We start from the raw sequence: 18,245 nt of genomic DNA on the forward strand, positions 1-18,245 counted from the left end.
TTGCTTAATTCATCATGACTATTTTTTAGTCCCTTGATCTCTGTAGCAATAGATTCTCTGCTGTCCTCTATGCTTTTTGAAGCCCAGTGATTAATTTTATGACCAGTATTCTAGTTTCTTGTTTAGTTAAGTTGCTTATATTTGTTTTGATCAATTCTTTAGCTGTTACCTATTCCTGGAATTTCTTTTGAGGGAATTCTTCCTTTTCATCATTTGGCTAATTTCCTGTTCCTTGTGAGTTTTAAAATCTTGTTATGTGCTCTGCACCTGCGAGCACTGCTATATTAAAGAGGAAGTGTTTTTTTTTTTTTTTGAGAATGTTACTTGCTCTTTGTTGTTGTGACTTTGGTTATTTTATTTCCCTACTCGTAGTGATGTTTTGGACCCTCCACCATGTGTGCTTTGATTTGTTCCTTGAAGTAGTCCTGGAATTGAAAACAAACAGACAACCAGGAAACAAAAACATGCAAACACACAAACAAATAAAAGAAAACAAGCAAACAAACAAAAACAAAAAAATGAAAAACAATCCGAAAACAAAAAACCAGAAACAACAGCATAAGTAAAGAACAGGGTGGAGGTGGTGCTGAGGCAAGAGCACATACAAAGAGAGAAATGACAGTGGCAGGGGTGGGGGGGGGAGAAAAAAATAAGCATTGACCAGGCAAAGAGACTAAAAGGCTTAATCCAGAGAGAGAGAAAGGAAAATAGGGAAGGAGGCAGGGAAAAAGAAACGAAGATAAAGTTACCCAGATAGAGAAACTTTATGGCTTGATTATTCCAGAGAGAGAGAAAGGAATGTAAAGAAGGAGGTGTAGAACATGTACCAAGAGAATGGATTAAATATCTGTTTAAACAAAGCAATCACCAGAGTAACCAGCCTAGAGGAGGGAAGAGATAAGGAGAAGAAATGGGGGGGGGATATATCTATATATCAAGAATTGTCCTAGAATTAATCCAAGAAGTAAAGCAGCTCTGATCTGGAGGAGGGATTCTTCTGGTTCCACAGCGACTATCCCACTCCAGCAGATACACAGTTACCCAGCATGGAGGGGTGTGGTTTGTTGTAGGCTGGCCCTGCCTCCACTGTGGGCCAATGGACTAATCCCTGAGGCTCTGTTTTGGTGGGGAGAAAAATGGCAACCCCCTCATCCTCTTCTCCATAACCCAGTGTCCCAAATCACTCCTTTGGAGCCATCCTCACTGTACCCTGGATGCACCGAGGAGGCTATCTGTCTCACTCTGCCGACTCCTTTGCCCCAGGGCTTGGTTGGGATTTAAATTCCCACTCCGTGCACCCTGGTACTGGGGAAGCACCTCCTGATATGTGATCCTGGCTGGTTTTGTCCTGTTCTGCAGCACTGCAGGGGAAGGGACCAGTTTCTCCTGCTGTGGACTGTGCCCCTGATCTACTACTAAACCCAGAGGTGTCTCCCCTCCTCCCCAGGTGAACGAACAGGGCAGCTGGCCCCAGTCCCAAGATGGGATCGCAGTTATAGATCCTGTAACCTGCAGTTAGAGATGGGATGGCTCTCTGTCCCGGTTAGAGGTATTTTCTCTCATCTAGACACACTCCTACACTTCCCCAGCTGCTCTTTCTCTTCCCTTTGTCTCTCCACAGAAGGGGATCCCTCCCCTCTGTGCCTACATGGCCCTTTTTATCTCCCCCAGTGCACAATAACCCACCTATGGCCCCTCAGGTTGTTCTGGTTTCTCCCTGGTAGACTCAGTCTCTTTTCCTCTATTTTTTGTTATTTTAATTCCAGTATCATTAGCATACAGTGTTATATTAGTTTCAGGTGTACAATATAGTAATTTAGCAATTTTTTACACTACTCAGTGCTCATCATAAGTGTACCCTTTGATCCCTATCGCCTATTTCACCCATCCGCCACCCACCTCCCCCATGGTAACAATTAGTTTTCTATAGTTAAGAATCTGTTTCTTGGTTTGTGTCTCTTTTTCCTTTGTTCATTTGTTTCTTATTCTACATATGTGTGAAGTCATATGGTATTTGTCTTTCTCTAACTGGCTTATTTTGCTTAGCATTATAATATCTAGCTCCATCCATTTTGTTGCAAGTGGCAAGATTTTATTCCCTTTTATGCACACACACATGTACATATGTACATACATACCACTTCTTTTTTTTAAAAAAAAATAATGTTTATTCATTTTTGAGAGACAGAAACAGAGCATGAGTGGGGGAGGGGCAGAGAGACAGAGGGAGACACAGATTCTGAAGCAGGCTCCAGGCTCTAAGCTGTCAGCACGGACACTGACTCAGGGCTCGAATCCATGAACTGTGAGATCATGACCTGAGCCTAAGTTGGTCGCTTAACCTACTGAGCCACCCAGGTGCCCCTTTTTAAAAAAAAGAAAAAAGAAAAATTATTTTTACCACTTTTTTTTGATATACTACATTTTGTTTATTTGTTCATCAGTTGATGGACATTTGGGCTGTTTCCATATTTTGGCTATTATGAATAATGATGCTAGAGGGAGGTGGGTGGGAGGATGGGCTAAATGAGCCCATTAAGACTGGGCATTAAGGAGTGCACTTGTTGAGATGAGCACTGGGTGTTAAATGTAAGAGATGAATCACTGAGTTCTACTCCTGAAAGCAATACTACACTGCATGTTAACAAACTTGAATTTAGAGAACTTGGGGAAGATGGCAGCGTAGGAGGACTCTGAGCTCATCACGTCCTGCAGATCACTTAGATTCCACCCACACCTGCCTAAATAACCCAGAAAATTGCCAGAAGACTAGTAGAACGGATTTTCCAAAGCCAAGCGTAGACAAGAGGTCCACGGAAGAGGGTAGGAAGGGCAGAGAGGTGGTGCGCACTACACGGACTGGCGGGAGGGAGCCAGGGCAGAGGGGCAGCCCGCTGGCAAAGCAGAGCCCCCGAATCTGGCTTGCAAAAGCAGAGGGGCTGGATGGAGTGTGTTCAGACAGCAAGCGGGACTTAACATCTGGAAGGTTATAAGTTAACAGCTCTGCTCAGAGAGCGGGAGGGCTGGAGGACAACGGGAGGGAGAGTTGTTGAGCCCCGGACAACAGAGCGCAGCTTGGTGGAGAACAAAGGTGCTCGCCAGCTCCATCTCCCTCGCCCATCCTCCAGCCAAAATCCCAAAGGGAACCAGTTCCTGCCAGGGAACTTGCTTGCACCGTGCAAACACCCAACACTGTGCTTCTGCGGATCCATCCCTCCGATGGGTCTGACTCCCTCTCGGTGCTGCAGGGCCTCTCCCCGAAGCGGACTTCTGAAGGAAAAGTGAGCTGAGCCTGCCCCTCCCACCCCTGTGCACCTTGCTGATCCACCCCAGCTAATACGCCAGATCCCCAGCACCACAAGCCTGGCGGTGTGCAAGTAGCCCAGACGGGCCACGCCACCCCACAGTGAATCCTGCCCCTAGGAGAGGGGGAGAGAAGGGACACACCAGTCTGACTGTGGCCCCAGCGGTGGGCTGGGGGCAGACATCAGGTCTGACTGCAGCCCCGCCCACCAACGCAAGTTATTCAAGACAGCACAGGGGAAGTGCCCTGCAGATCTGCACCACACCAGGGACTATCCAAAATGATGAAATGGAAGAATTCCCGTCAAAAAAACCTCCAGGAAATAACGACAGCTAATGAACTGATCAAAAACGATTTAAACAATATAACAGAAAGTGAATTTAGAATAATAGTCATAAAATTAATCGCTAGGCTTGAAAACAGTATAAAGGACGGCAGAGAATCTATTGCTACAGAGATCAAGGGACTAAGGAACAGCCAGGAGGAGCTAAAAAATGCCATTAATGAGCTGCAAAATAAAATGGGGATGACCACATCAGATTGAAGAGGCAGAGGAGAGAATAGGTGAACTAGAAGATAAAATTATGGAAAAAGAAGAAGCTGAGAACAAGATAAAAAAAATCCAGGAGTATGAGGGGAAAATGAGAGAACTAAGTGATGCACTAAAGAGAAATAATCTATGCATAATTGGTATTCCAGAGGAGGAAGAGAGAGGGAAATGTGCGAAGGTGTACTTGAAGAAATCATAGCTGAGAACTTCCCTGGTCTGGGGAAGGAAAAAGGCATTGAAATCCAAAAGGCACAGAGAACTCCCTTCAGACATAACTTGAATCGATCTTCTGCATGACATGTCATAGTGAAATTGGCAAAATACAAGGATAAAGAGAAAATTCTGAAAGCAGCTAGGGATAAATGTGCTCTAACATATAAAGGGAGACCTATAGGACTCATGACCGATCTCTCTACTGAAACTTGGCAAGCCAGAAAGGAATGGCAAGAAATCTGCAATGTGATGAACAGAAAAAATATGCAGCCGAGAATCCTCTATCCAGCAAGTCTGTCATTTAGGATAGAAGGAGAGATAAAGGTCTTCCCAAACAAACAAAAACTGAAGGGATTCGTCACCACTAAACCAGCCCTACAAGAGATCCTAAGGGGGATCCTGTGACACAAAGTACCAGAGACATCGCTACAAGAATGAAACCTACAGATATCACAATGACTCTAAACCCATATCTCTCTATAATAACACTGAATGTCAATGGACTAAATGCGCCAACCAAAAGACATAGGGTATCAGAATGGATAAAAACACAAGACCCATCTATTTGCTGTCTACAAGAGACTCATTTTAGACCTGAGGACACCTTCAGATTGAAAGTGAGGGGATGGAGAACTATGTATCATGCTGCTGGAAGCCAAAAGAAAGCTGGAGTAGCCATACTTCTATCAGACAAACTAGACTTTAAATTAAAGGCTGGGGGGCGCCTGGGTGGCGCAGTCGGTTAAGCGTCCGACTTCAGCCAGGTCATGATCTCGCGGTCTGTGAGTTCGAGCCCCGCGTCAGGCTCTGGGCTGATGGCTCGGAGCCTGGAGCCTGTTTCCGATTCTGTGTCTTCCTCTCTCTCTGCCCCTCCCCTGTTCATGCTCTGTCTCTCTCTGTCCCAAAAATAAATAAACGTTGAAAAAAAATTAAAAAAAATAAATTAAAGGCTGGAACAAGAGATGAAGAAGGGCATTATATAATAATTACAGGGTCTATCCATCAAGAAGAACTAACAATTATAAATGTCTATGCACTGAATACGGGAGCCCCCAAATATGTAAAACAATTACTCACAAACATAAGCAACCTTATTGATAAGAATGTGGTAATTTCAGGGGACTTTGACTCCCCACTCACAGCAATGGATAGATCATCTAGACACATGGTCAATAAAGAAACAAGGGCCCTGAATGATACATTGGATCAAATGGACTTGACAGATATATTTAGAACTCTGCATCCCAAAGCAACAGAATATACTTTCTTCTCGAGTGTACATGGAACATTCTCCAAGATAGATCATATACTGGGTCACAAAACAGCCCTTCATAACTATACAAGAATTGAAATTATACCATGCATACTTTCAGACCACAATGCTATGAAGCTTGAAATCAACCACAGGAGAAAAGTCTGGAAAACTTCCAAAAGCATGGAGGTTAAAGAACACCCTACTAAAGAATGAATGGGTCAACCAGGCAATGAGAGAAGAAATTTAAAAATATATGGAAACAAACGAAAATGAAAAGACAACAATCCAAATGTTTTGGGATGCAGAGAAGGAAGTCCTGAGAGAAAAATACATTGCAATCCAGGCCTATCTCAAGAAACAAGAAAAATCCCAAATACAAAATCTAACAGCACACCTAAAGGAAATAGAAGCAGAGCAGCAAAGACATCCCAAACCCACCAGAAGAAGAGAAATAATAAAGATCAGAGCAGAAATAAACAGTATAGTATCTAAAAAAAAAACTGTAGAGCAGATCAATGAAACCAAGAGTTGGTTTTTTGAAAAAATAAACAAAATTGATAAATCTCTAGCCAGGCTTCTCAAAAAGAAAAGGGAGATGACTCAAATAGATAAAATCAGGAATGAAAATGGAACTATTACAACCAATCCCTCAGAAATACAAGCAATTATCAGGGAATACTATGAAAAATTATATGCCAACAAATTGGACAACCTGGAAGAAATGGACAAATTCCTAAACACCCACACTCTTCCAAAACTCAAACAGGAGGAAAGAGAAAGCTTGAACAGACCCATTACCAGCGAAGAAATTGAATCAATTATCAAAATCTCCCAACAAATATGCATCCAGGACCAGATGGCTTCCCTGGGGAATTCTACCAGACGTTTAAAGCAGAGATAATACCTATCCTTCTCAAGCTATTCCAAAAAATAGAAAGGGAAGGAAAACTTCCAGATTCATTCTATGAAGCCAGTATTACTTTGTTTCCTAAACCATACAGAGACCCTGTAAAAAAAGAGAACTACAGGCCAATATCCCTGATGAATATGGATGCAAAAATTCTCAATAAGATACTAGCAAATCAAATTCAACAGCATATAAAAAGAATTATTCACCATGATCAAGTGGAATTCATTCCGGGGTGCAGGGCTGGTTCAGCATTCGCAAATCAATCGACATGATACATCACATTAATAAAAGAAAAGTTAAGAACCATATGACCCTGCCAATCGATGCAGAAAAGGCATTTGACAAAATTCAGCATCCTTTCTTAATAAACCCCCCCGAGAAAGTCAGGATAGAAGGAATATACATAAACATCATAAAATCCATTTATAAAAAGCCCACAGCTAATATCATCCTCAGTGGGGAAAAAACTGAGAGCTTTCCCCCTGAGATCAGGAACACGACAGGGATGTCCACTCTCACAGCTGTTGTTTAACATAGGGTTGGAAGTTCTAGCATCAGCAATTAGACAAGAAAAGGAAATCAAAGGCATCAAAATTGGCAAAGATGAAGTTAAGCTTTCACTTTTTGCAGATGACATGATATCATACATGGAAAATCCTATAGGTTCCACCAAAGTCTGCTGGAACTGATACATGAGTTTAGCAAAGTCGCAGGATACAAAATCAATGTACAGAAATCAGTTGCATTGTTATACACTAATAATGAAGCAACAGAAAGACAAATAAAGAAACTGATCCCATTCCCAATTGCACCAAGAAGCATACAATACCTAGGAATAAATCTAACCAAATATGTACAAGATGTGTATGCTGAAAACTATAGAAAGCTTATGAGGGAAATTGAAAAAGATATAAAGAAAAGGAAAAACATTCCATGCTCATGGGTTGGAAGAATAAATATTGTCAAAATGTCAATACTACCCAAAGCTATCTACATATTCAATGAAATCCCAATCAAAATTGCACCAGCATTCTTCTGAAAGCTAGAACAAGCAGTCCTAAAATTCATATAGAACCACAGAAGGCCCCGAATAGCCAAAGTAATTTTGAAGAAGACCAAAGCAGGAGGCATCACAATCCAAGACTTTAGCCTCTACTACAAAGCTGTAATCATCAAGACAGCATGGTATTGGCACCAAAACAGACACATGGACCAATGAAATAGAATAGAATCCCCAGAACTAGACCCCCAAAGTATGGCCAACTAATCTTTGACAAAGCAGGAAAGAATATCCAGTGGTAAAAAGACAGTCTCTTTAACAGATGGTGCTGGGAAAACTGGACAGCAACTTGCAGAAGAATGAAACTAGACCACTTTCTTACACCATTCACAAAAATAAACTCAAAATGGATAAAGTACTTGAATGTGAGACAGGAAACCATCAAAACCCTAGAGGAGAAAGCAGGAAAAGACCTCTCTGACCTCAGCCACAGCAATTTCTTATTTGACACATCCCCAATGTCAATGGAATTAAAAGCAAAAATGAACTATTGTGACCTCATGAAGATAAAAATCTGCACAGCAAAGGAAACAGTCAGCAAAACTAAAAGGCAACCAACGGAATGGGAAAAGATATTTGCAAACGACATATCGGACAAAGGGCTAGTATCCAAAATCTATAAAGAGGTCACCAAACTCCACACCCAAAAAACAAATAACCCAGTGAAGAAATGGGCAGAAAACATGAATAGACACTTCTCTAAAGAAGGCATCCGGATGGCCAACAGGCACATGAAAAGATGCTCAACGTCGCTCCTCATCAGGGAAATACAAATCAAAACCACACTCAGATATTACCTCACGCCAGTCAGAGTGGCCAAAGTGAAGAAATCAGGAGACTATAGATGCTGGCGAGGATGTGGAGAAACAGAAACCCTCTTGCACTGTTGGTGGGAATGCAAATTGGTGCAGCCACTCTGGAAAACAGTGTGGAGGTTTCTCAAAAAAGTAAAAATAGTCCTACCCTATGACCCAGCAGTAGCACTGCTAGGAATTTACCCAAGGGATACAGGAGTGCTGATGCATAGGGGCACTTGTACCCCAATGTTTGTAGCAGCACTCTCAACAATAGCCAAATTGTGGAAAAAGCCTAAATGTCCATCAACCGATGAATGGATAAAGAAATTGTGGTTTATATACACAATGGAGTACTACGTGGCAATGAGAAAAAATGAAATATGGCCTTTTGTAGCAACGTGGATGGAACTGGAGAGTGTGATGCTAAGTGAAATAAGCCATACAGAGAAAGACAGATACCATATGGTTTCACTCTTATGTGGATCCTGACAAACTTAACAGAAACCCATGGGGGAGGGGAAGGAAAAAAAAAGAAAAAAAAAAGAGGTTAGGGTCGGAGAGAGAGCCAAAGCATAAGAGACTGTTAAAAACTGAGAACAAACTGAGGGTTGATGGGGGGTGGGAGGGAGGGAAGGGTAGGTGATGGGCATTGAAGAGGGCATCTTTTGGGATGAGCACTGGGTGTTGTATGGAAACTAATTTGAAAATAAATTTAATATAATAAAAAATTTAAAAAGCAAACTTGAATTTAAATACATAAGTTTATTTTAAAAAAGAGGGAAAGTAAGAAGCATTGGCAAATACTTGGAAAAATTGGATCCCTTTTATATAGTTGGTGGGAATGAAAAATGGTGCAGCTACTGTGGAAAACAGTTTGCCACTTCTTCAAAAAGTTAAACATGGCATTTCCATATGACCCAGCAATTTCACTACTAGGTGAATACCAAGAAGAATTGTACACTCATTTTCACAGCATCAATATTCACAATAGCCAAAAGGTAGAAAATGCATAAATATCCATTAATAGATGAGTGCCTAATAAACAAATTGTGGTATATACATATAATACAATATTATTCAGCCTCAAAAATGAAGTACTGAAATATGCTATAATGTGGATGAACCTGGAAAACATGTTAAGTGAAAGAAGCCAGACACAAAAGACTATATATTGTATGATAACATTTATATGAAATATCTTGAATGGCTAAATCCATAGAGATAGAATGCAGATTGGTGGTTGCCAGGGGCTGCAGGACAGAGAGAATAACAAGCATGTGCTTAATGTTTACATGATTTTCTTCTGGGGTGATGAAAATTTTTTAGATTTATGTAGAGGTGGTAGTTTCCCAACATTGTGAATATATTGAATGCCACTGAATTGTTCACTTTAAACTGGTTAATTTTATGTGAATATCACTTCAGTTAAAAAGAAATGTTTTAAAAAGGGTTTAACAGAATAACCCTATGACTTAGCATTTCTACCCATAGATATCTCCCCAAGAGAAATGGAAACCTATGTCCACACAAAAATGTGTACAAAAAAGTGCCTGTCTTTCAAAAGTGTCTCATTACATTTTCAGAAGTTTTTTTTTGGGGGGGGCAGAGAAAGGAATGAACAACCCTCAATGTATATGGAACTTTACCATTTGCAAAGTGAATTTTTGTTCATTGTATTATTTACTTATTTCTTCCATAAACTTTCTAAGGTAGGAAATTATTATCCCCATCTTACGAGGAAATATGTTACACAATCAGTTATTGGCAAGGCCAGGACTAAAACTCTGCTCATTTGATCCTAATCCTATGGACTTACCACTATTCCATGTTTAGAACTAAAAAATTGACTAAATCAACCTTACCTACACATAGTATATTAGTAACATGATTTTAATGTTTAAATGATGGATTATTGATATTAAATCCAACTGGTAATAACAGACATGAGGCAAAACAGTCATGGGTGCATCAGTTTTATCAACCTAATAAGTATGTGGCTTTGAAGAATTTCTTCCTCTCATCAGTGTCTTAGGTGCTTCATCTGTAAAATGAAAAAAAATATATGATCTCTAAGGCTCTCCCATAATCCTGATATACCATGATTCTTTGTTGTTCTCCCAAACTTCTTTGGATTGGAACAAACTAGAGCATTTTTAGCTTGTTGCAGTTGAGTTATTGAAGAAGAGAGTTCTGACTTGGGTTCTAGATTAAACCATGTTCCAGTTCCCCATGAAATAATTTAGTGCACGTTAGGAGAAAAAAAATAGCAGTAACCAAAGACAAAATCATAGAGAAATCTATTGAAATTTGTATTAGAGTGATATTTAGCATTGATTTTTTTTTACTTAAAAGTTTAAAAATTATTAGTGTAGAATGCTGCTAGCATAATTAACACATCGGCAATGAATGGAAATGCATTGTCATGGAAGTTAGTATTTTAGTAAGAGAGGTGGCATAGTGTATTGGCCTCATATTCAAGAATTCTGGTCCCAAATCTTAGCTTTTCCATTAACATTCAGGGTGGTTAAAAATTATGTTCAGGGGCTTTAGAATTCCCATCTATCAATCCACCTGGAGTAAATAATTTCTGAAGCCCTTTATAGCTCATCTATGACTCTGTGAGAATTCTCCTTTCTATCTGCTTTCAGTAATCCAAGAAATTGTTTTTCATACAATTTATTGACCTATTTCCTAGAAATCAAATTAGGCTAATCACAGCTAAGAGTCCCCACAGTGAAAGTTGAAGGATAATGAGAAAGTGGTGTGCACAAAATCAATTGAGCCTCTCTCTCCACAGCCCATGTAAGACCAATTCAGAATATTGGTGTATTGAGCTGTCACCTGAAGGTTGCCTGTATTTATCTCTTTAGCATATTAATGCCAGTTTGTTAGCTCTGTGCTATAGTTCCCTTATCCCCCCACCCCCTTCCCAGTAAGGTATTTGTATCACTTCTAGTGCTCTGTCCACTAAACCAGACAATCATCTCTACTTGTCACTGGGTTCCAGTGCCTCTCTGGCCAAAGTTTTCTTTATGGGTTTTGGTTGATGGGTGTGCCAATATATTTGTTACTATTTGCATTTGAATAATGCATTCAAGTGCATACAGTACTATTTCTTTTTTTTTTTAATTTTTTTTCCAACGTTTATTTATTTTTGGGACAGAGAGAGACAGAGCATGAACGGGGGAGGGGCAGAGAGAGAGGGAGACACAGAATCGGAAACAGGCTCCAGGCTCTGAGCCATCAGCCCAGAGCCTGACGCGGGGCTCGAACTCACAGACTGCGAGATCGTGACCTGGCTGAAGTCGGACGCCCAACCGACTGCGCCACCCAGGCGCCCCTACAGTACTATTTCAAAAAAGAGAAAACAAACTTTGAATACTTCCACATATTAAACATTAAGCCTGACAATTTTAATATATTATTTAATGTTAATGCAATCTATCTGTGAAGTTATTTTAATTTGAAATATGAGAAAGCTATTAGAGGTGTTATATGACTTTCCTATGGTCACACTAAAAAATTCAAATACATGTCTCTAGACTTTTTAAGCTTAGGTCTCTTTTTCCTTCCATGTGTAACTATTTTATCATTTGATTCCCTCAGCAACCCTGTAATCAGGGAAAAGATTACTCACCTTGTTTTATCTTTATTATGCTCTATCACAGTACCCAAAGTAGAGGCACATAGTTGATTCTCAATAAAGATGTATTGAATAATTAAGTGAATTGAATTAGATTTATGAATTAAGGAAGTTGAGGTCCAAAATGACTTTTTCAAAGTTATCTGCTGGAGAATGGCAGTTTAGAGTGAGAACCATTCAATTTTGATGTTTCTATTCTGTAGATTTTTCTCAGGTCTTTTTAAAAATAAAATGAACTTTTCTTGCCACTAAGAATATATATTTGTGGGAAGACATACTGACTCTGTCTTATGACTCCTTCTCAACTATTATCTTATGTATGTATGTATGTATGTATGTATTATTTATTTATTTATTTATTTATTTATTGAGAGAAAGAACAGAGGAGAGGGGCAGAAGGAGAAAGAGAGAATCTTAAGCAGACTCCATGCCCAATGTAGGGCTCGATCTCACTACTGTGAGATCATGACCTGAGCCAAAACCAAGATTTGGTTGCTCAACTGACTGAGCCACCCGGGTGCCCTTCTTATCGATTTGACTAATTGGATGCTAGGAACAGTTATACCTATTAATGGAAACCTTCTGGGTCCAAGGTAGGAATGGTGAAAACAGACTTAAGGAGATACAGTATTGTATCTTGCTTCATTATCTACTTTAATTCATGAATACAGCTGGCAGTAGAATCCAGGATTTCTGACTCCTAGTTTATTAGTTGATTCTACACCATGCTTTTTGATCCTTGGCAACAGCCATTTCTTTAGTTATATCCCCTTTTCTCTTAAACTACCCAGAGAGTTTCATTTTTAGTCCTGTCAAACCACAACAAGACCCTCCTCATAAAGTGAGAGTATCAGTAAACCTGGGCCTGAGTAGGTGGTTGGCAAAGTGCCTAGTGTTTGGAAAGGTTTACAGAAGGCATCCAAACTGGAGAAGCAGGAGGTAGCTGAGGGTCACTAGAAAATCGGAAAACTTGGATTCTAGTCCTATTTCTGCCTTTCAAATTTCAAATTTGTGGGCAAATTTGATGGTCCCCTCTTTGAGCTTATTTCTCCATGTATAAAATGAGCAAAATTAAGGAATCTCTTAAGAGTCCCGGTAGCTTTAACATTTAATGGAGTACTATTGTTTTGTTACCCTATCTCCATAAGGTGGTGGGTAGGTAGAATAAACACACTCCAACAGTCTGATTCTATTATTCTGTGAACTTATGCTTCTCTCAGCCAGAAGTGGGGTAAGTTTTTTGTAACACAATTTTTCTTTTTTAACTTTGAGGACTGTTCGTTCATGCACCAAAATTTGATGTATAACTTTATGCCACCGACTGTTCCCCAGAACATTGTATTAACAATTTCTGCTTGCATTTCTCCACTGTTGAGTTGGGGCTGGAGCACATGTTTGATAAATCTCTTGTCAATGCTATAGTAAGAGTTCAAGTATAGTGACCACTGTCTGCCTTTTACACAGGTAATCATCATAGCAAGTAGGAAGTGCTGATTTGGTTAAGATACAGGGCTATTTAGTTGGCCCAGTCTATTGATTGAAATTGTTTTAAAGTGTTTACACATGCAAGTGTTTCCTATTAAGAACTATTATTTTCCATCTCTGTTTCTTCCACTGTCGCAGGCTCTCTCCTAAGCACGCCCCAGATATTCCTGATGACAGCACTGACAACATCACTATATTTACCAGAATCTTAGATCGTCTTCTAGATGGCTATGACAACCGGCTGCGACCTGGTCTTGGAGGTCAGTTACTATTTTAAGATCCCTTTCTTGGCTATTGTCATCTAAAAAGAAAGATTCTTAAGGTAACTTCAGCACTTCCTTGACCAATGGGTTTAGTGTAAAGTTAAGTTTCTTCCCTCTGAGCAGTAGAAATTAGTTCTAACCTTTCACTTCAATGGTCAATCTCTCTGGTATGGTTTTGGAAAATTCTGAATTTCACTTAGCTAAAGGCATGTAATATACACTAATATTTGACAAAGCCCATTTCTGGTATCAAAAGACCAATCCCTGCCTAAATGGGAGGTTTGGCCCCGGCATATCTGGGAAACATACCTTTGCTCTCAAAACCCTCAGCACATGTCAGCCTGAACTTCCAATGAGGAGCAACCTGCTGCCTAGGTGGGATCTTGGTTGGCCATTAGTTTAGTATCATTAGCCATATGATCACAATGAGATAAATGCATCAGAGTACATCATGGGCTATACTTAAATGGCAAGTATGCAAATGTATGAGTTTGATTTTTTCCTGAACCATTTGAGAACTAGTTGCAGATATCATACCCCTTTGTCCCTAAATACTTCAATGTGCTTTTCCTTAGAACAAATAAATTAATTTACAAAATTACAATGCAATTATAAATTCAGAAAATGTAACCTGACATTATACTGTGTTCTGATCTGTAGTTGATATTCAATTTTTGCCACTTGTCCCAAAAGTGTTCTATATAGCATTTTCCATTGATATAGGATTCAGTCCAGGATTATGCATAGCATTTATTTTCACATATCTTCAGCCTATAATTTGGTATAATTTACTCAGATTTTCTTTGTCTTTCATGGCATTAGATTTTCCTTATTCATTTTTAGAGGAAATACACAGATTTAATCATATCTTTCTTAGTGCATTTTTCCAAAAGGGATATGATGTCTATTTGGCCCATTATTGGTAATGTTCACTTTGATGTTCACGAAGTTATTCCAGTTTAAAATCACCTTTTTTTTAAGCTTATAATCTATAAGTAATTTGTGAGGAAGTACTTGAGATTATTATATTCCTAATTCAGGTTGCATGCAATCATTATAGAAACTATTAAATATTCTTACATGAATAATAACTGTTATGGTTGCAAATGGTGATTTTCTAAATGTATTATTCCTCTATATTTATTAGATGGTATTCTATTGTAAGGAAAAAAACCCTTCTCTTTAATTAGGTAACTATTATCATCAATATATGGATTCATATTTTATTCAATGAATTGTAATCCATTAATATTATTCATTTTAATTAGAATTTATGTCCATAATTTTCCATATTTGCCTAGCAGAAGCCTATTCAAGCTGGCTTCTGTTTCCTTTTGATCTGTTCTTCACATATTTGGGGCACCTTTTTACTTTTTGGCATAACAGTATATTCCATATTTATCTTGTAATTTTCCCTTATTCCCTTCCCAGGAAGCAGCCACTTTTTCCAAGAATACATGGCACATTTTTGTGGGAAATTACAGTATATTTAAAGTTCAACTTCTGAGTGCTAGGTGTATTCATTGCTAGTAGGGTGTCATTGCTTTTAGAAACTTTCATCAGACAGAATTAGAAAATAAAAAAATTAAAAATTTAATGTATATTCATATGTATTTACATATATCTATATAACATGTGTATATTGTGTGTGTGTGTGTATATAGACACACATAATATATACACATATATACACATACCTGTATATATTTCTGTATATACATACACACACATACATATGTACAAATATGTGTGTGTGCATGTATAATGAGTTTGTACTGATACCATTAAGTTCAGTTCAACACAGCATTCATTGATTTACTCATTTTCTCCGTCCTACAAAATACATAAAATGGTGTTGGAATTACTATATCCATACCATTATAATAAACTCACTTATTAAGTAAAGTTGAAGATATGTTTGCAGTTTTTGTTGTTGTTGTTTTTAGATGAAGGATGTATGACACTTGCTTTGGTATAAATAATGATTGGATCAGGACAATATTCCTGAGGAATAGAAGACCAGTTACAAATCAATTGCAGTTGTCCAGGATGAAAGTGATGGCTGTGGGAATGTAGAGAATTTGGTGACATTAAATTATGGGTCTGGTAAAAGGAGGGAGAAAAAGATAACTTCTAGGTTGTTGGCATGGATGACTGAGTGGTGCTACTTTCTACAATAAGGGACGTTGGAAGAGGGACAGTACTATTTTGTTTTATTCTGTTTCTTTTGAAGTGTGCTTGGAACAAAGAAAGCAGGGGAGTAGGTGGAAGTTAATTGGTTGTAGACAAGTAGAATTTGACTACCCATGAAAAATATGGGTGGAGCTTTTGGCTTCTGGCTAACATAGAGTAACAGGGACCAGATTTACCTTTATCACTAGTTTTAAGCTATTTGATCATATCCCTTTGTGAAATTTTATTCATGCTTCTTATTTTTTAATGTTTTATTTATTTTTGAGAGAGAGAGAGATAGAGAGAGACAGAGTGAGAGTGGGGTAGGGGCAGAGAGAGAGGGAGACACAGAATCCAAAGCAGGATCCAAGCCCTAAGCTGTCAGCACAGAGCCCAATGTGGGGCTCAGACCCAGGAATTGCAAGATCATGACCTGAGCCAAAGTCGGACGCTTAACTGGCTGAGTCACCCAGGCACCCCTACTCATGTTTCTTATTTGTTGACCTTCTTGGTTTGAGAGAATTAAAACTTTTATCAAATTTAGAATGTTTTTGACCATTTTTTTTTCAAATAAATTTTCTGCTCCCCTTTATATAAAGAGAACATCTTCAAAGCAAACAGAGTAAAACAAAACATTGTGGCTAAAATTAACAAGTTAGGAAACAACAAATGTTGGTGAGGATGTGGAGAAATAGAGACACTTCTACCCTGTTGGTAGGAATGCAAACTGGAGCAGCCACTCTGGAAGACAGTATGGAGATTCCTGCAAAGGTTAAAAATAGAACTACCCTAAGGAAACAGCAAATGTTGGTGGGGATGTGGAGAAAGGGGAACACTTCTACCCTGCTGGTGGGAATGCAAACTGGTACAGCCATTCTGGAAGACTGTATGGAAGTTCCTGAAAAGGTTAAAAATAGAACTACCCTATGACTCAGCAATTGCACTACTACGTAGTTATCCAAAGGATATAAAAACACTGATTTAAAGGGGCACTTGCACCCCAGGGTTTATAGAAGCATTATCAACAATAGGTGAACTATGGAAAGAGCCCAAATTTCCATCAACTGATGAATGAATAAAGAAGATGTGGTATACAATAAAATATTACTCGTCCATCAAAAGGAATGAAATCTTGCCATTTGCAATGAGTTGGGTGGAATTAGAGTGTATTATGCTAAGTGAAATAAGTCTGTCAGAGAAAGACAAATACCATATGATTTTACTCATATGTGGAGTTTAAGAAACAAAACAGGTGAACATAGGGGAAAAGAAGGAAAAATAAAATAAAAAAATAAAATAAAATAAAATAAAATAAAATAAAATAAAATAAAATAAAATAAAATAAAATAAAATAAAATAAAATAAAATGGCAGAGGGCAGCAAACCATAAAATACTGTTAACTATAGAGAACAAACTGAGGCTTGCTAAAGGGGATGTGGGTCGGGCAATGGGCTTAACTGGATGATACACATTAAGGAGGGGACTTGTTATGATGAATATTGGGTGTTGTATGTAGGTGATGAATCACTAAAGTCTATCCCTGAAACCAGTACTACACTTTATATAAAGTAACTTGAATTTAAGTAAAATATTGGAAGGAAAAATAAACATTATGTATAGAGGGACAATTTTGCTTCTTGTCAGAAATAAGCAAGCAAGAATGTAGTTAGTGACAGCTTTGAAGAACTGGAAAAAAACTGTCAATCTATAATTCTGTAACCAGAGTTAATGTACTTTATTTTTTTTTTATATGAAGTTTATTGACAAATTGGTTTCCATACAACACCCAGTGCTCATCCCAAAAGGTGCCCTCCTCAATACCCATCACCCACCCGCCCCTCCCTCCCACCCCCCATCAACCCTCAGTTTGTTCTCAGTTTTTAACAGTCTCTTATGCTTTGGCTCTCTCCCACCCTAACGTCCTTTTTTTTTTTTTTTTTTTCCTTCCCCTCCCCCATGGGTTCCTGTTAAGTTTCTCAGGATCCACATAAGAGTGAAACCATATGGTATCTGTCTTTCTCTGTATGGCTTATTTCACTTAGCATCACACTCTCCAGTTCCATCCACGTTGCTACAAAAGGCCATATTTCATTTTTTCTCATTGCCACGTAGTATTCCATTGTGTATATAAACCACAATTTCTTTATCCATTCATCAGTTGATGGACATTTAGGCTCTTTCCATAATTTGGCTATTGTTGAGAGTGCTGCTATGAACATTGGGGTACAAGTGCCCCTATGCATCAGTACTCCTGTATCCCTTGGGTAGATTCCTAGCAGTGCTATTGCTGGGTCATAGGGTAGGTCTATTTTTAATTTTCTGAGGAACCTCCACACTGCTTTCCAGAGCGGCTGCACCAATTTGCATTCCCACCAACAGTGCAAGAGGGTTCCCGTTTCTCTACATCCTCTCCAGCATCTATAGTCTCCTGATTTGTTCATTTTGGCCACTCTGACTGGCGTGAGGTGATACCTGAGTGTGGTTTTGATTTGTATTTCCCTGATAAGGAGCGACGCTGAACATCTTTTCATGTGCCTGTTGGCCATCTGGATGTCTTCTTTAGAGAAGTGTCTATTCATGTTTTCTGCCCAT

General features: G+C 38.9%; 1 protein-coding gene across 1 annotated transcript in view; it reads left to right on the top strand.

Moving 5' to 3' along the window:
* The window catches only part of GABRA3 (gamma-aminobutyric acid type A receptor subunit alpha3), a 214,033-nt gene that overhangs the window by 16,140 nt on the left and 179,648 nt on the right, over positions 1-18,245 (top strand). Inside the window, exon 2 of the mRNA XM_047097768.1 lies at positions 13,356-13,477. Within this exon, the coding sequence (XP_046953724.1) occupies positions 13,356-13,477 (122 nt within the window). The remainder of the gene's footprint in view (positions 1-13,355; positions 13,478-18,245) is intronic.

Source organism: Lynx rufus, unplaced genomic scaffold (assembly GCF_022079265.1).
Source record: "Lynx rufus isolate CCGP_SWC_20201006 ecotype Redwood Valley unplaced genomic scaffold, mLynRuf1.p SCAF_40, whole genome shotgun sequence".
NCBI lineage: Eukaryota > Metazoa > Chordata > Mammalia > Carnivora > Felidae > Lynx > Lynx rufus.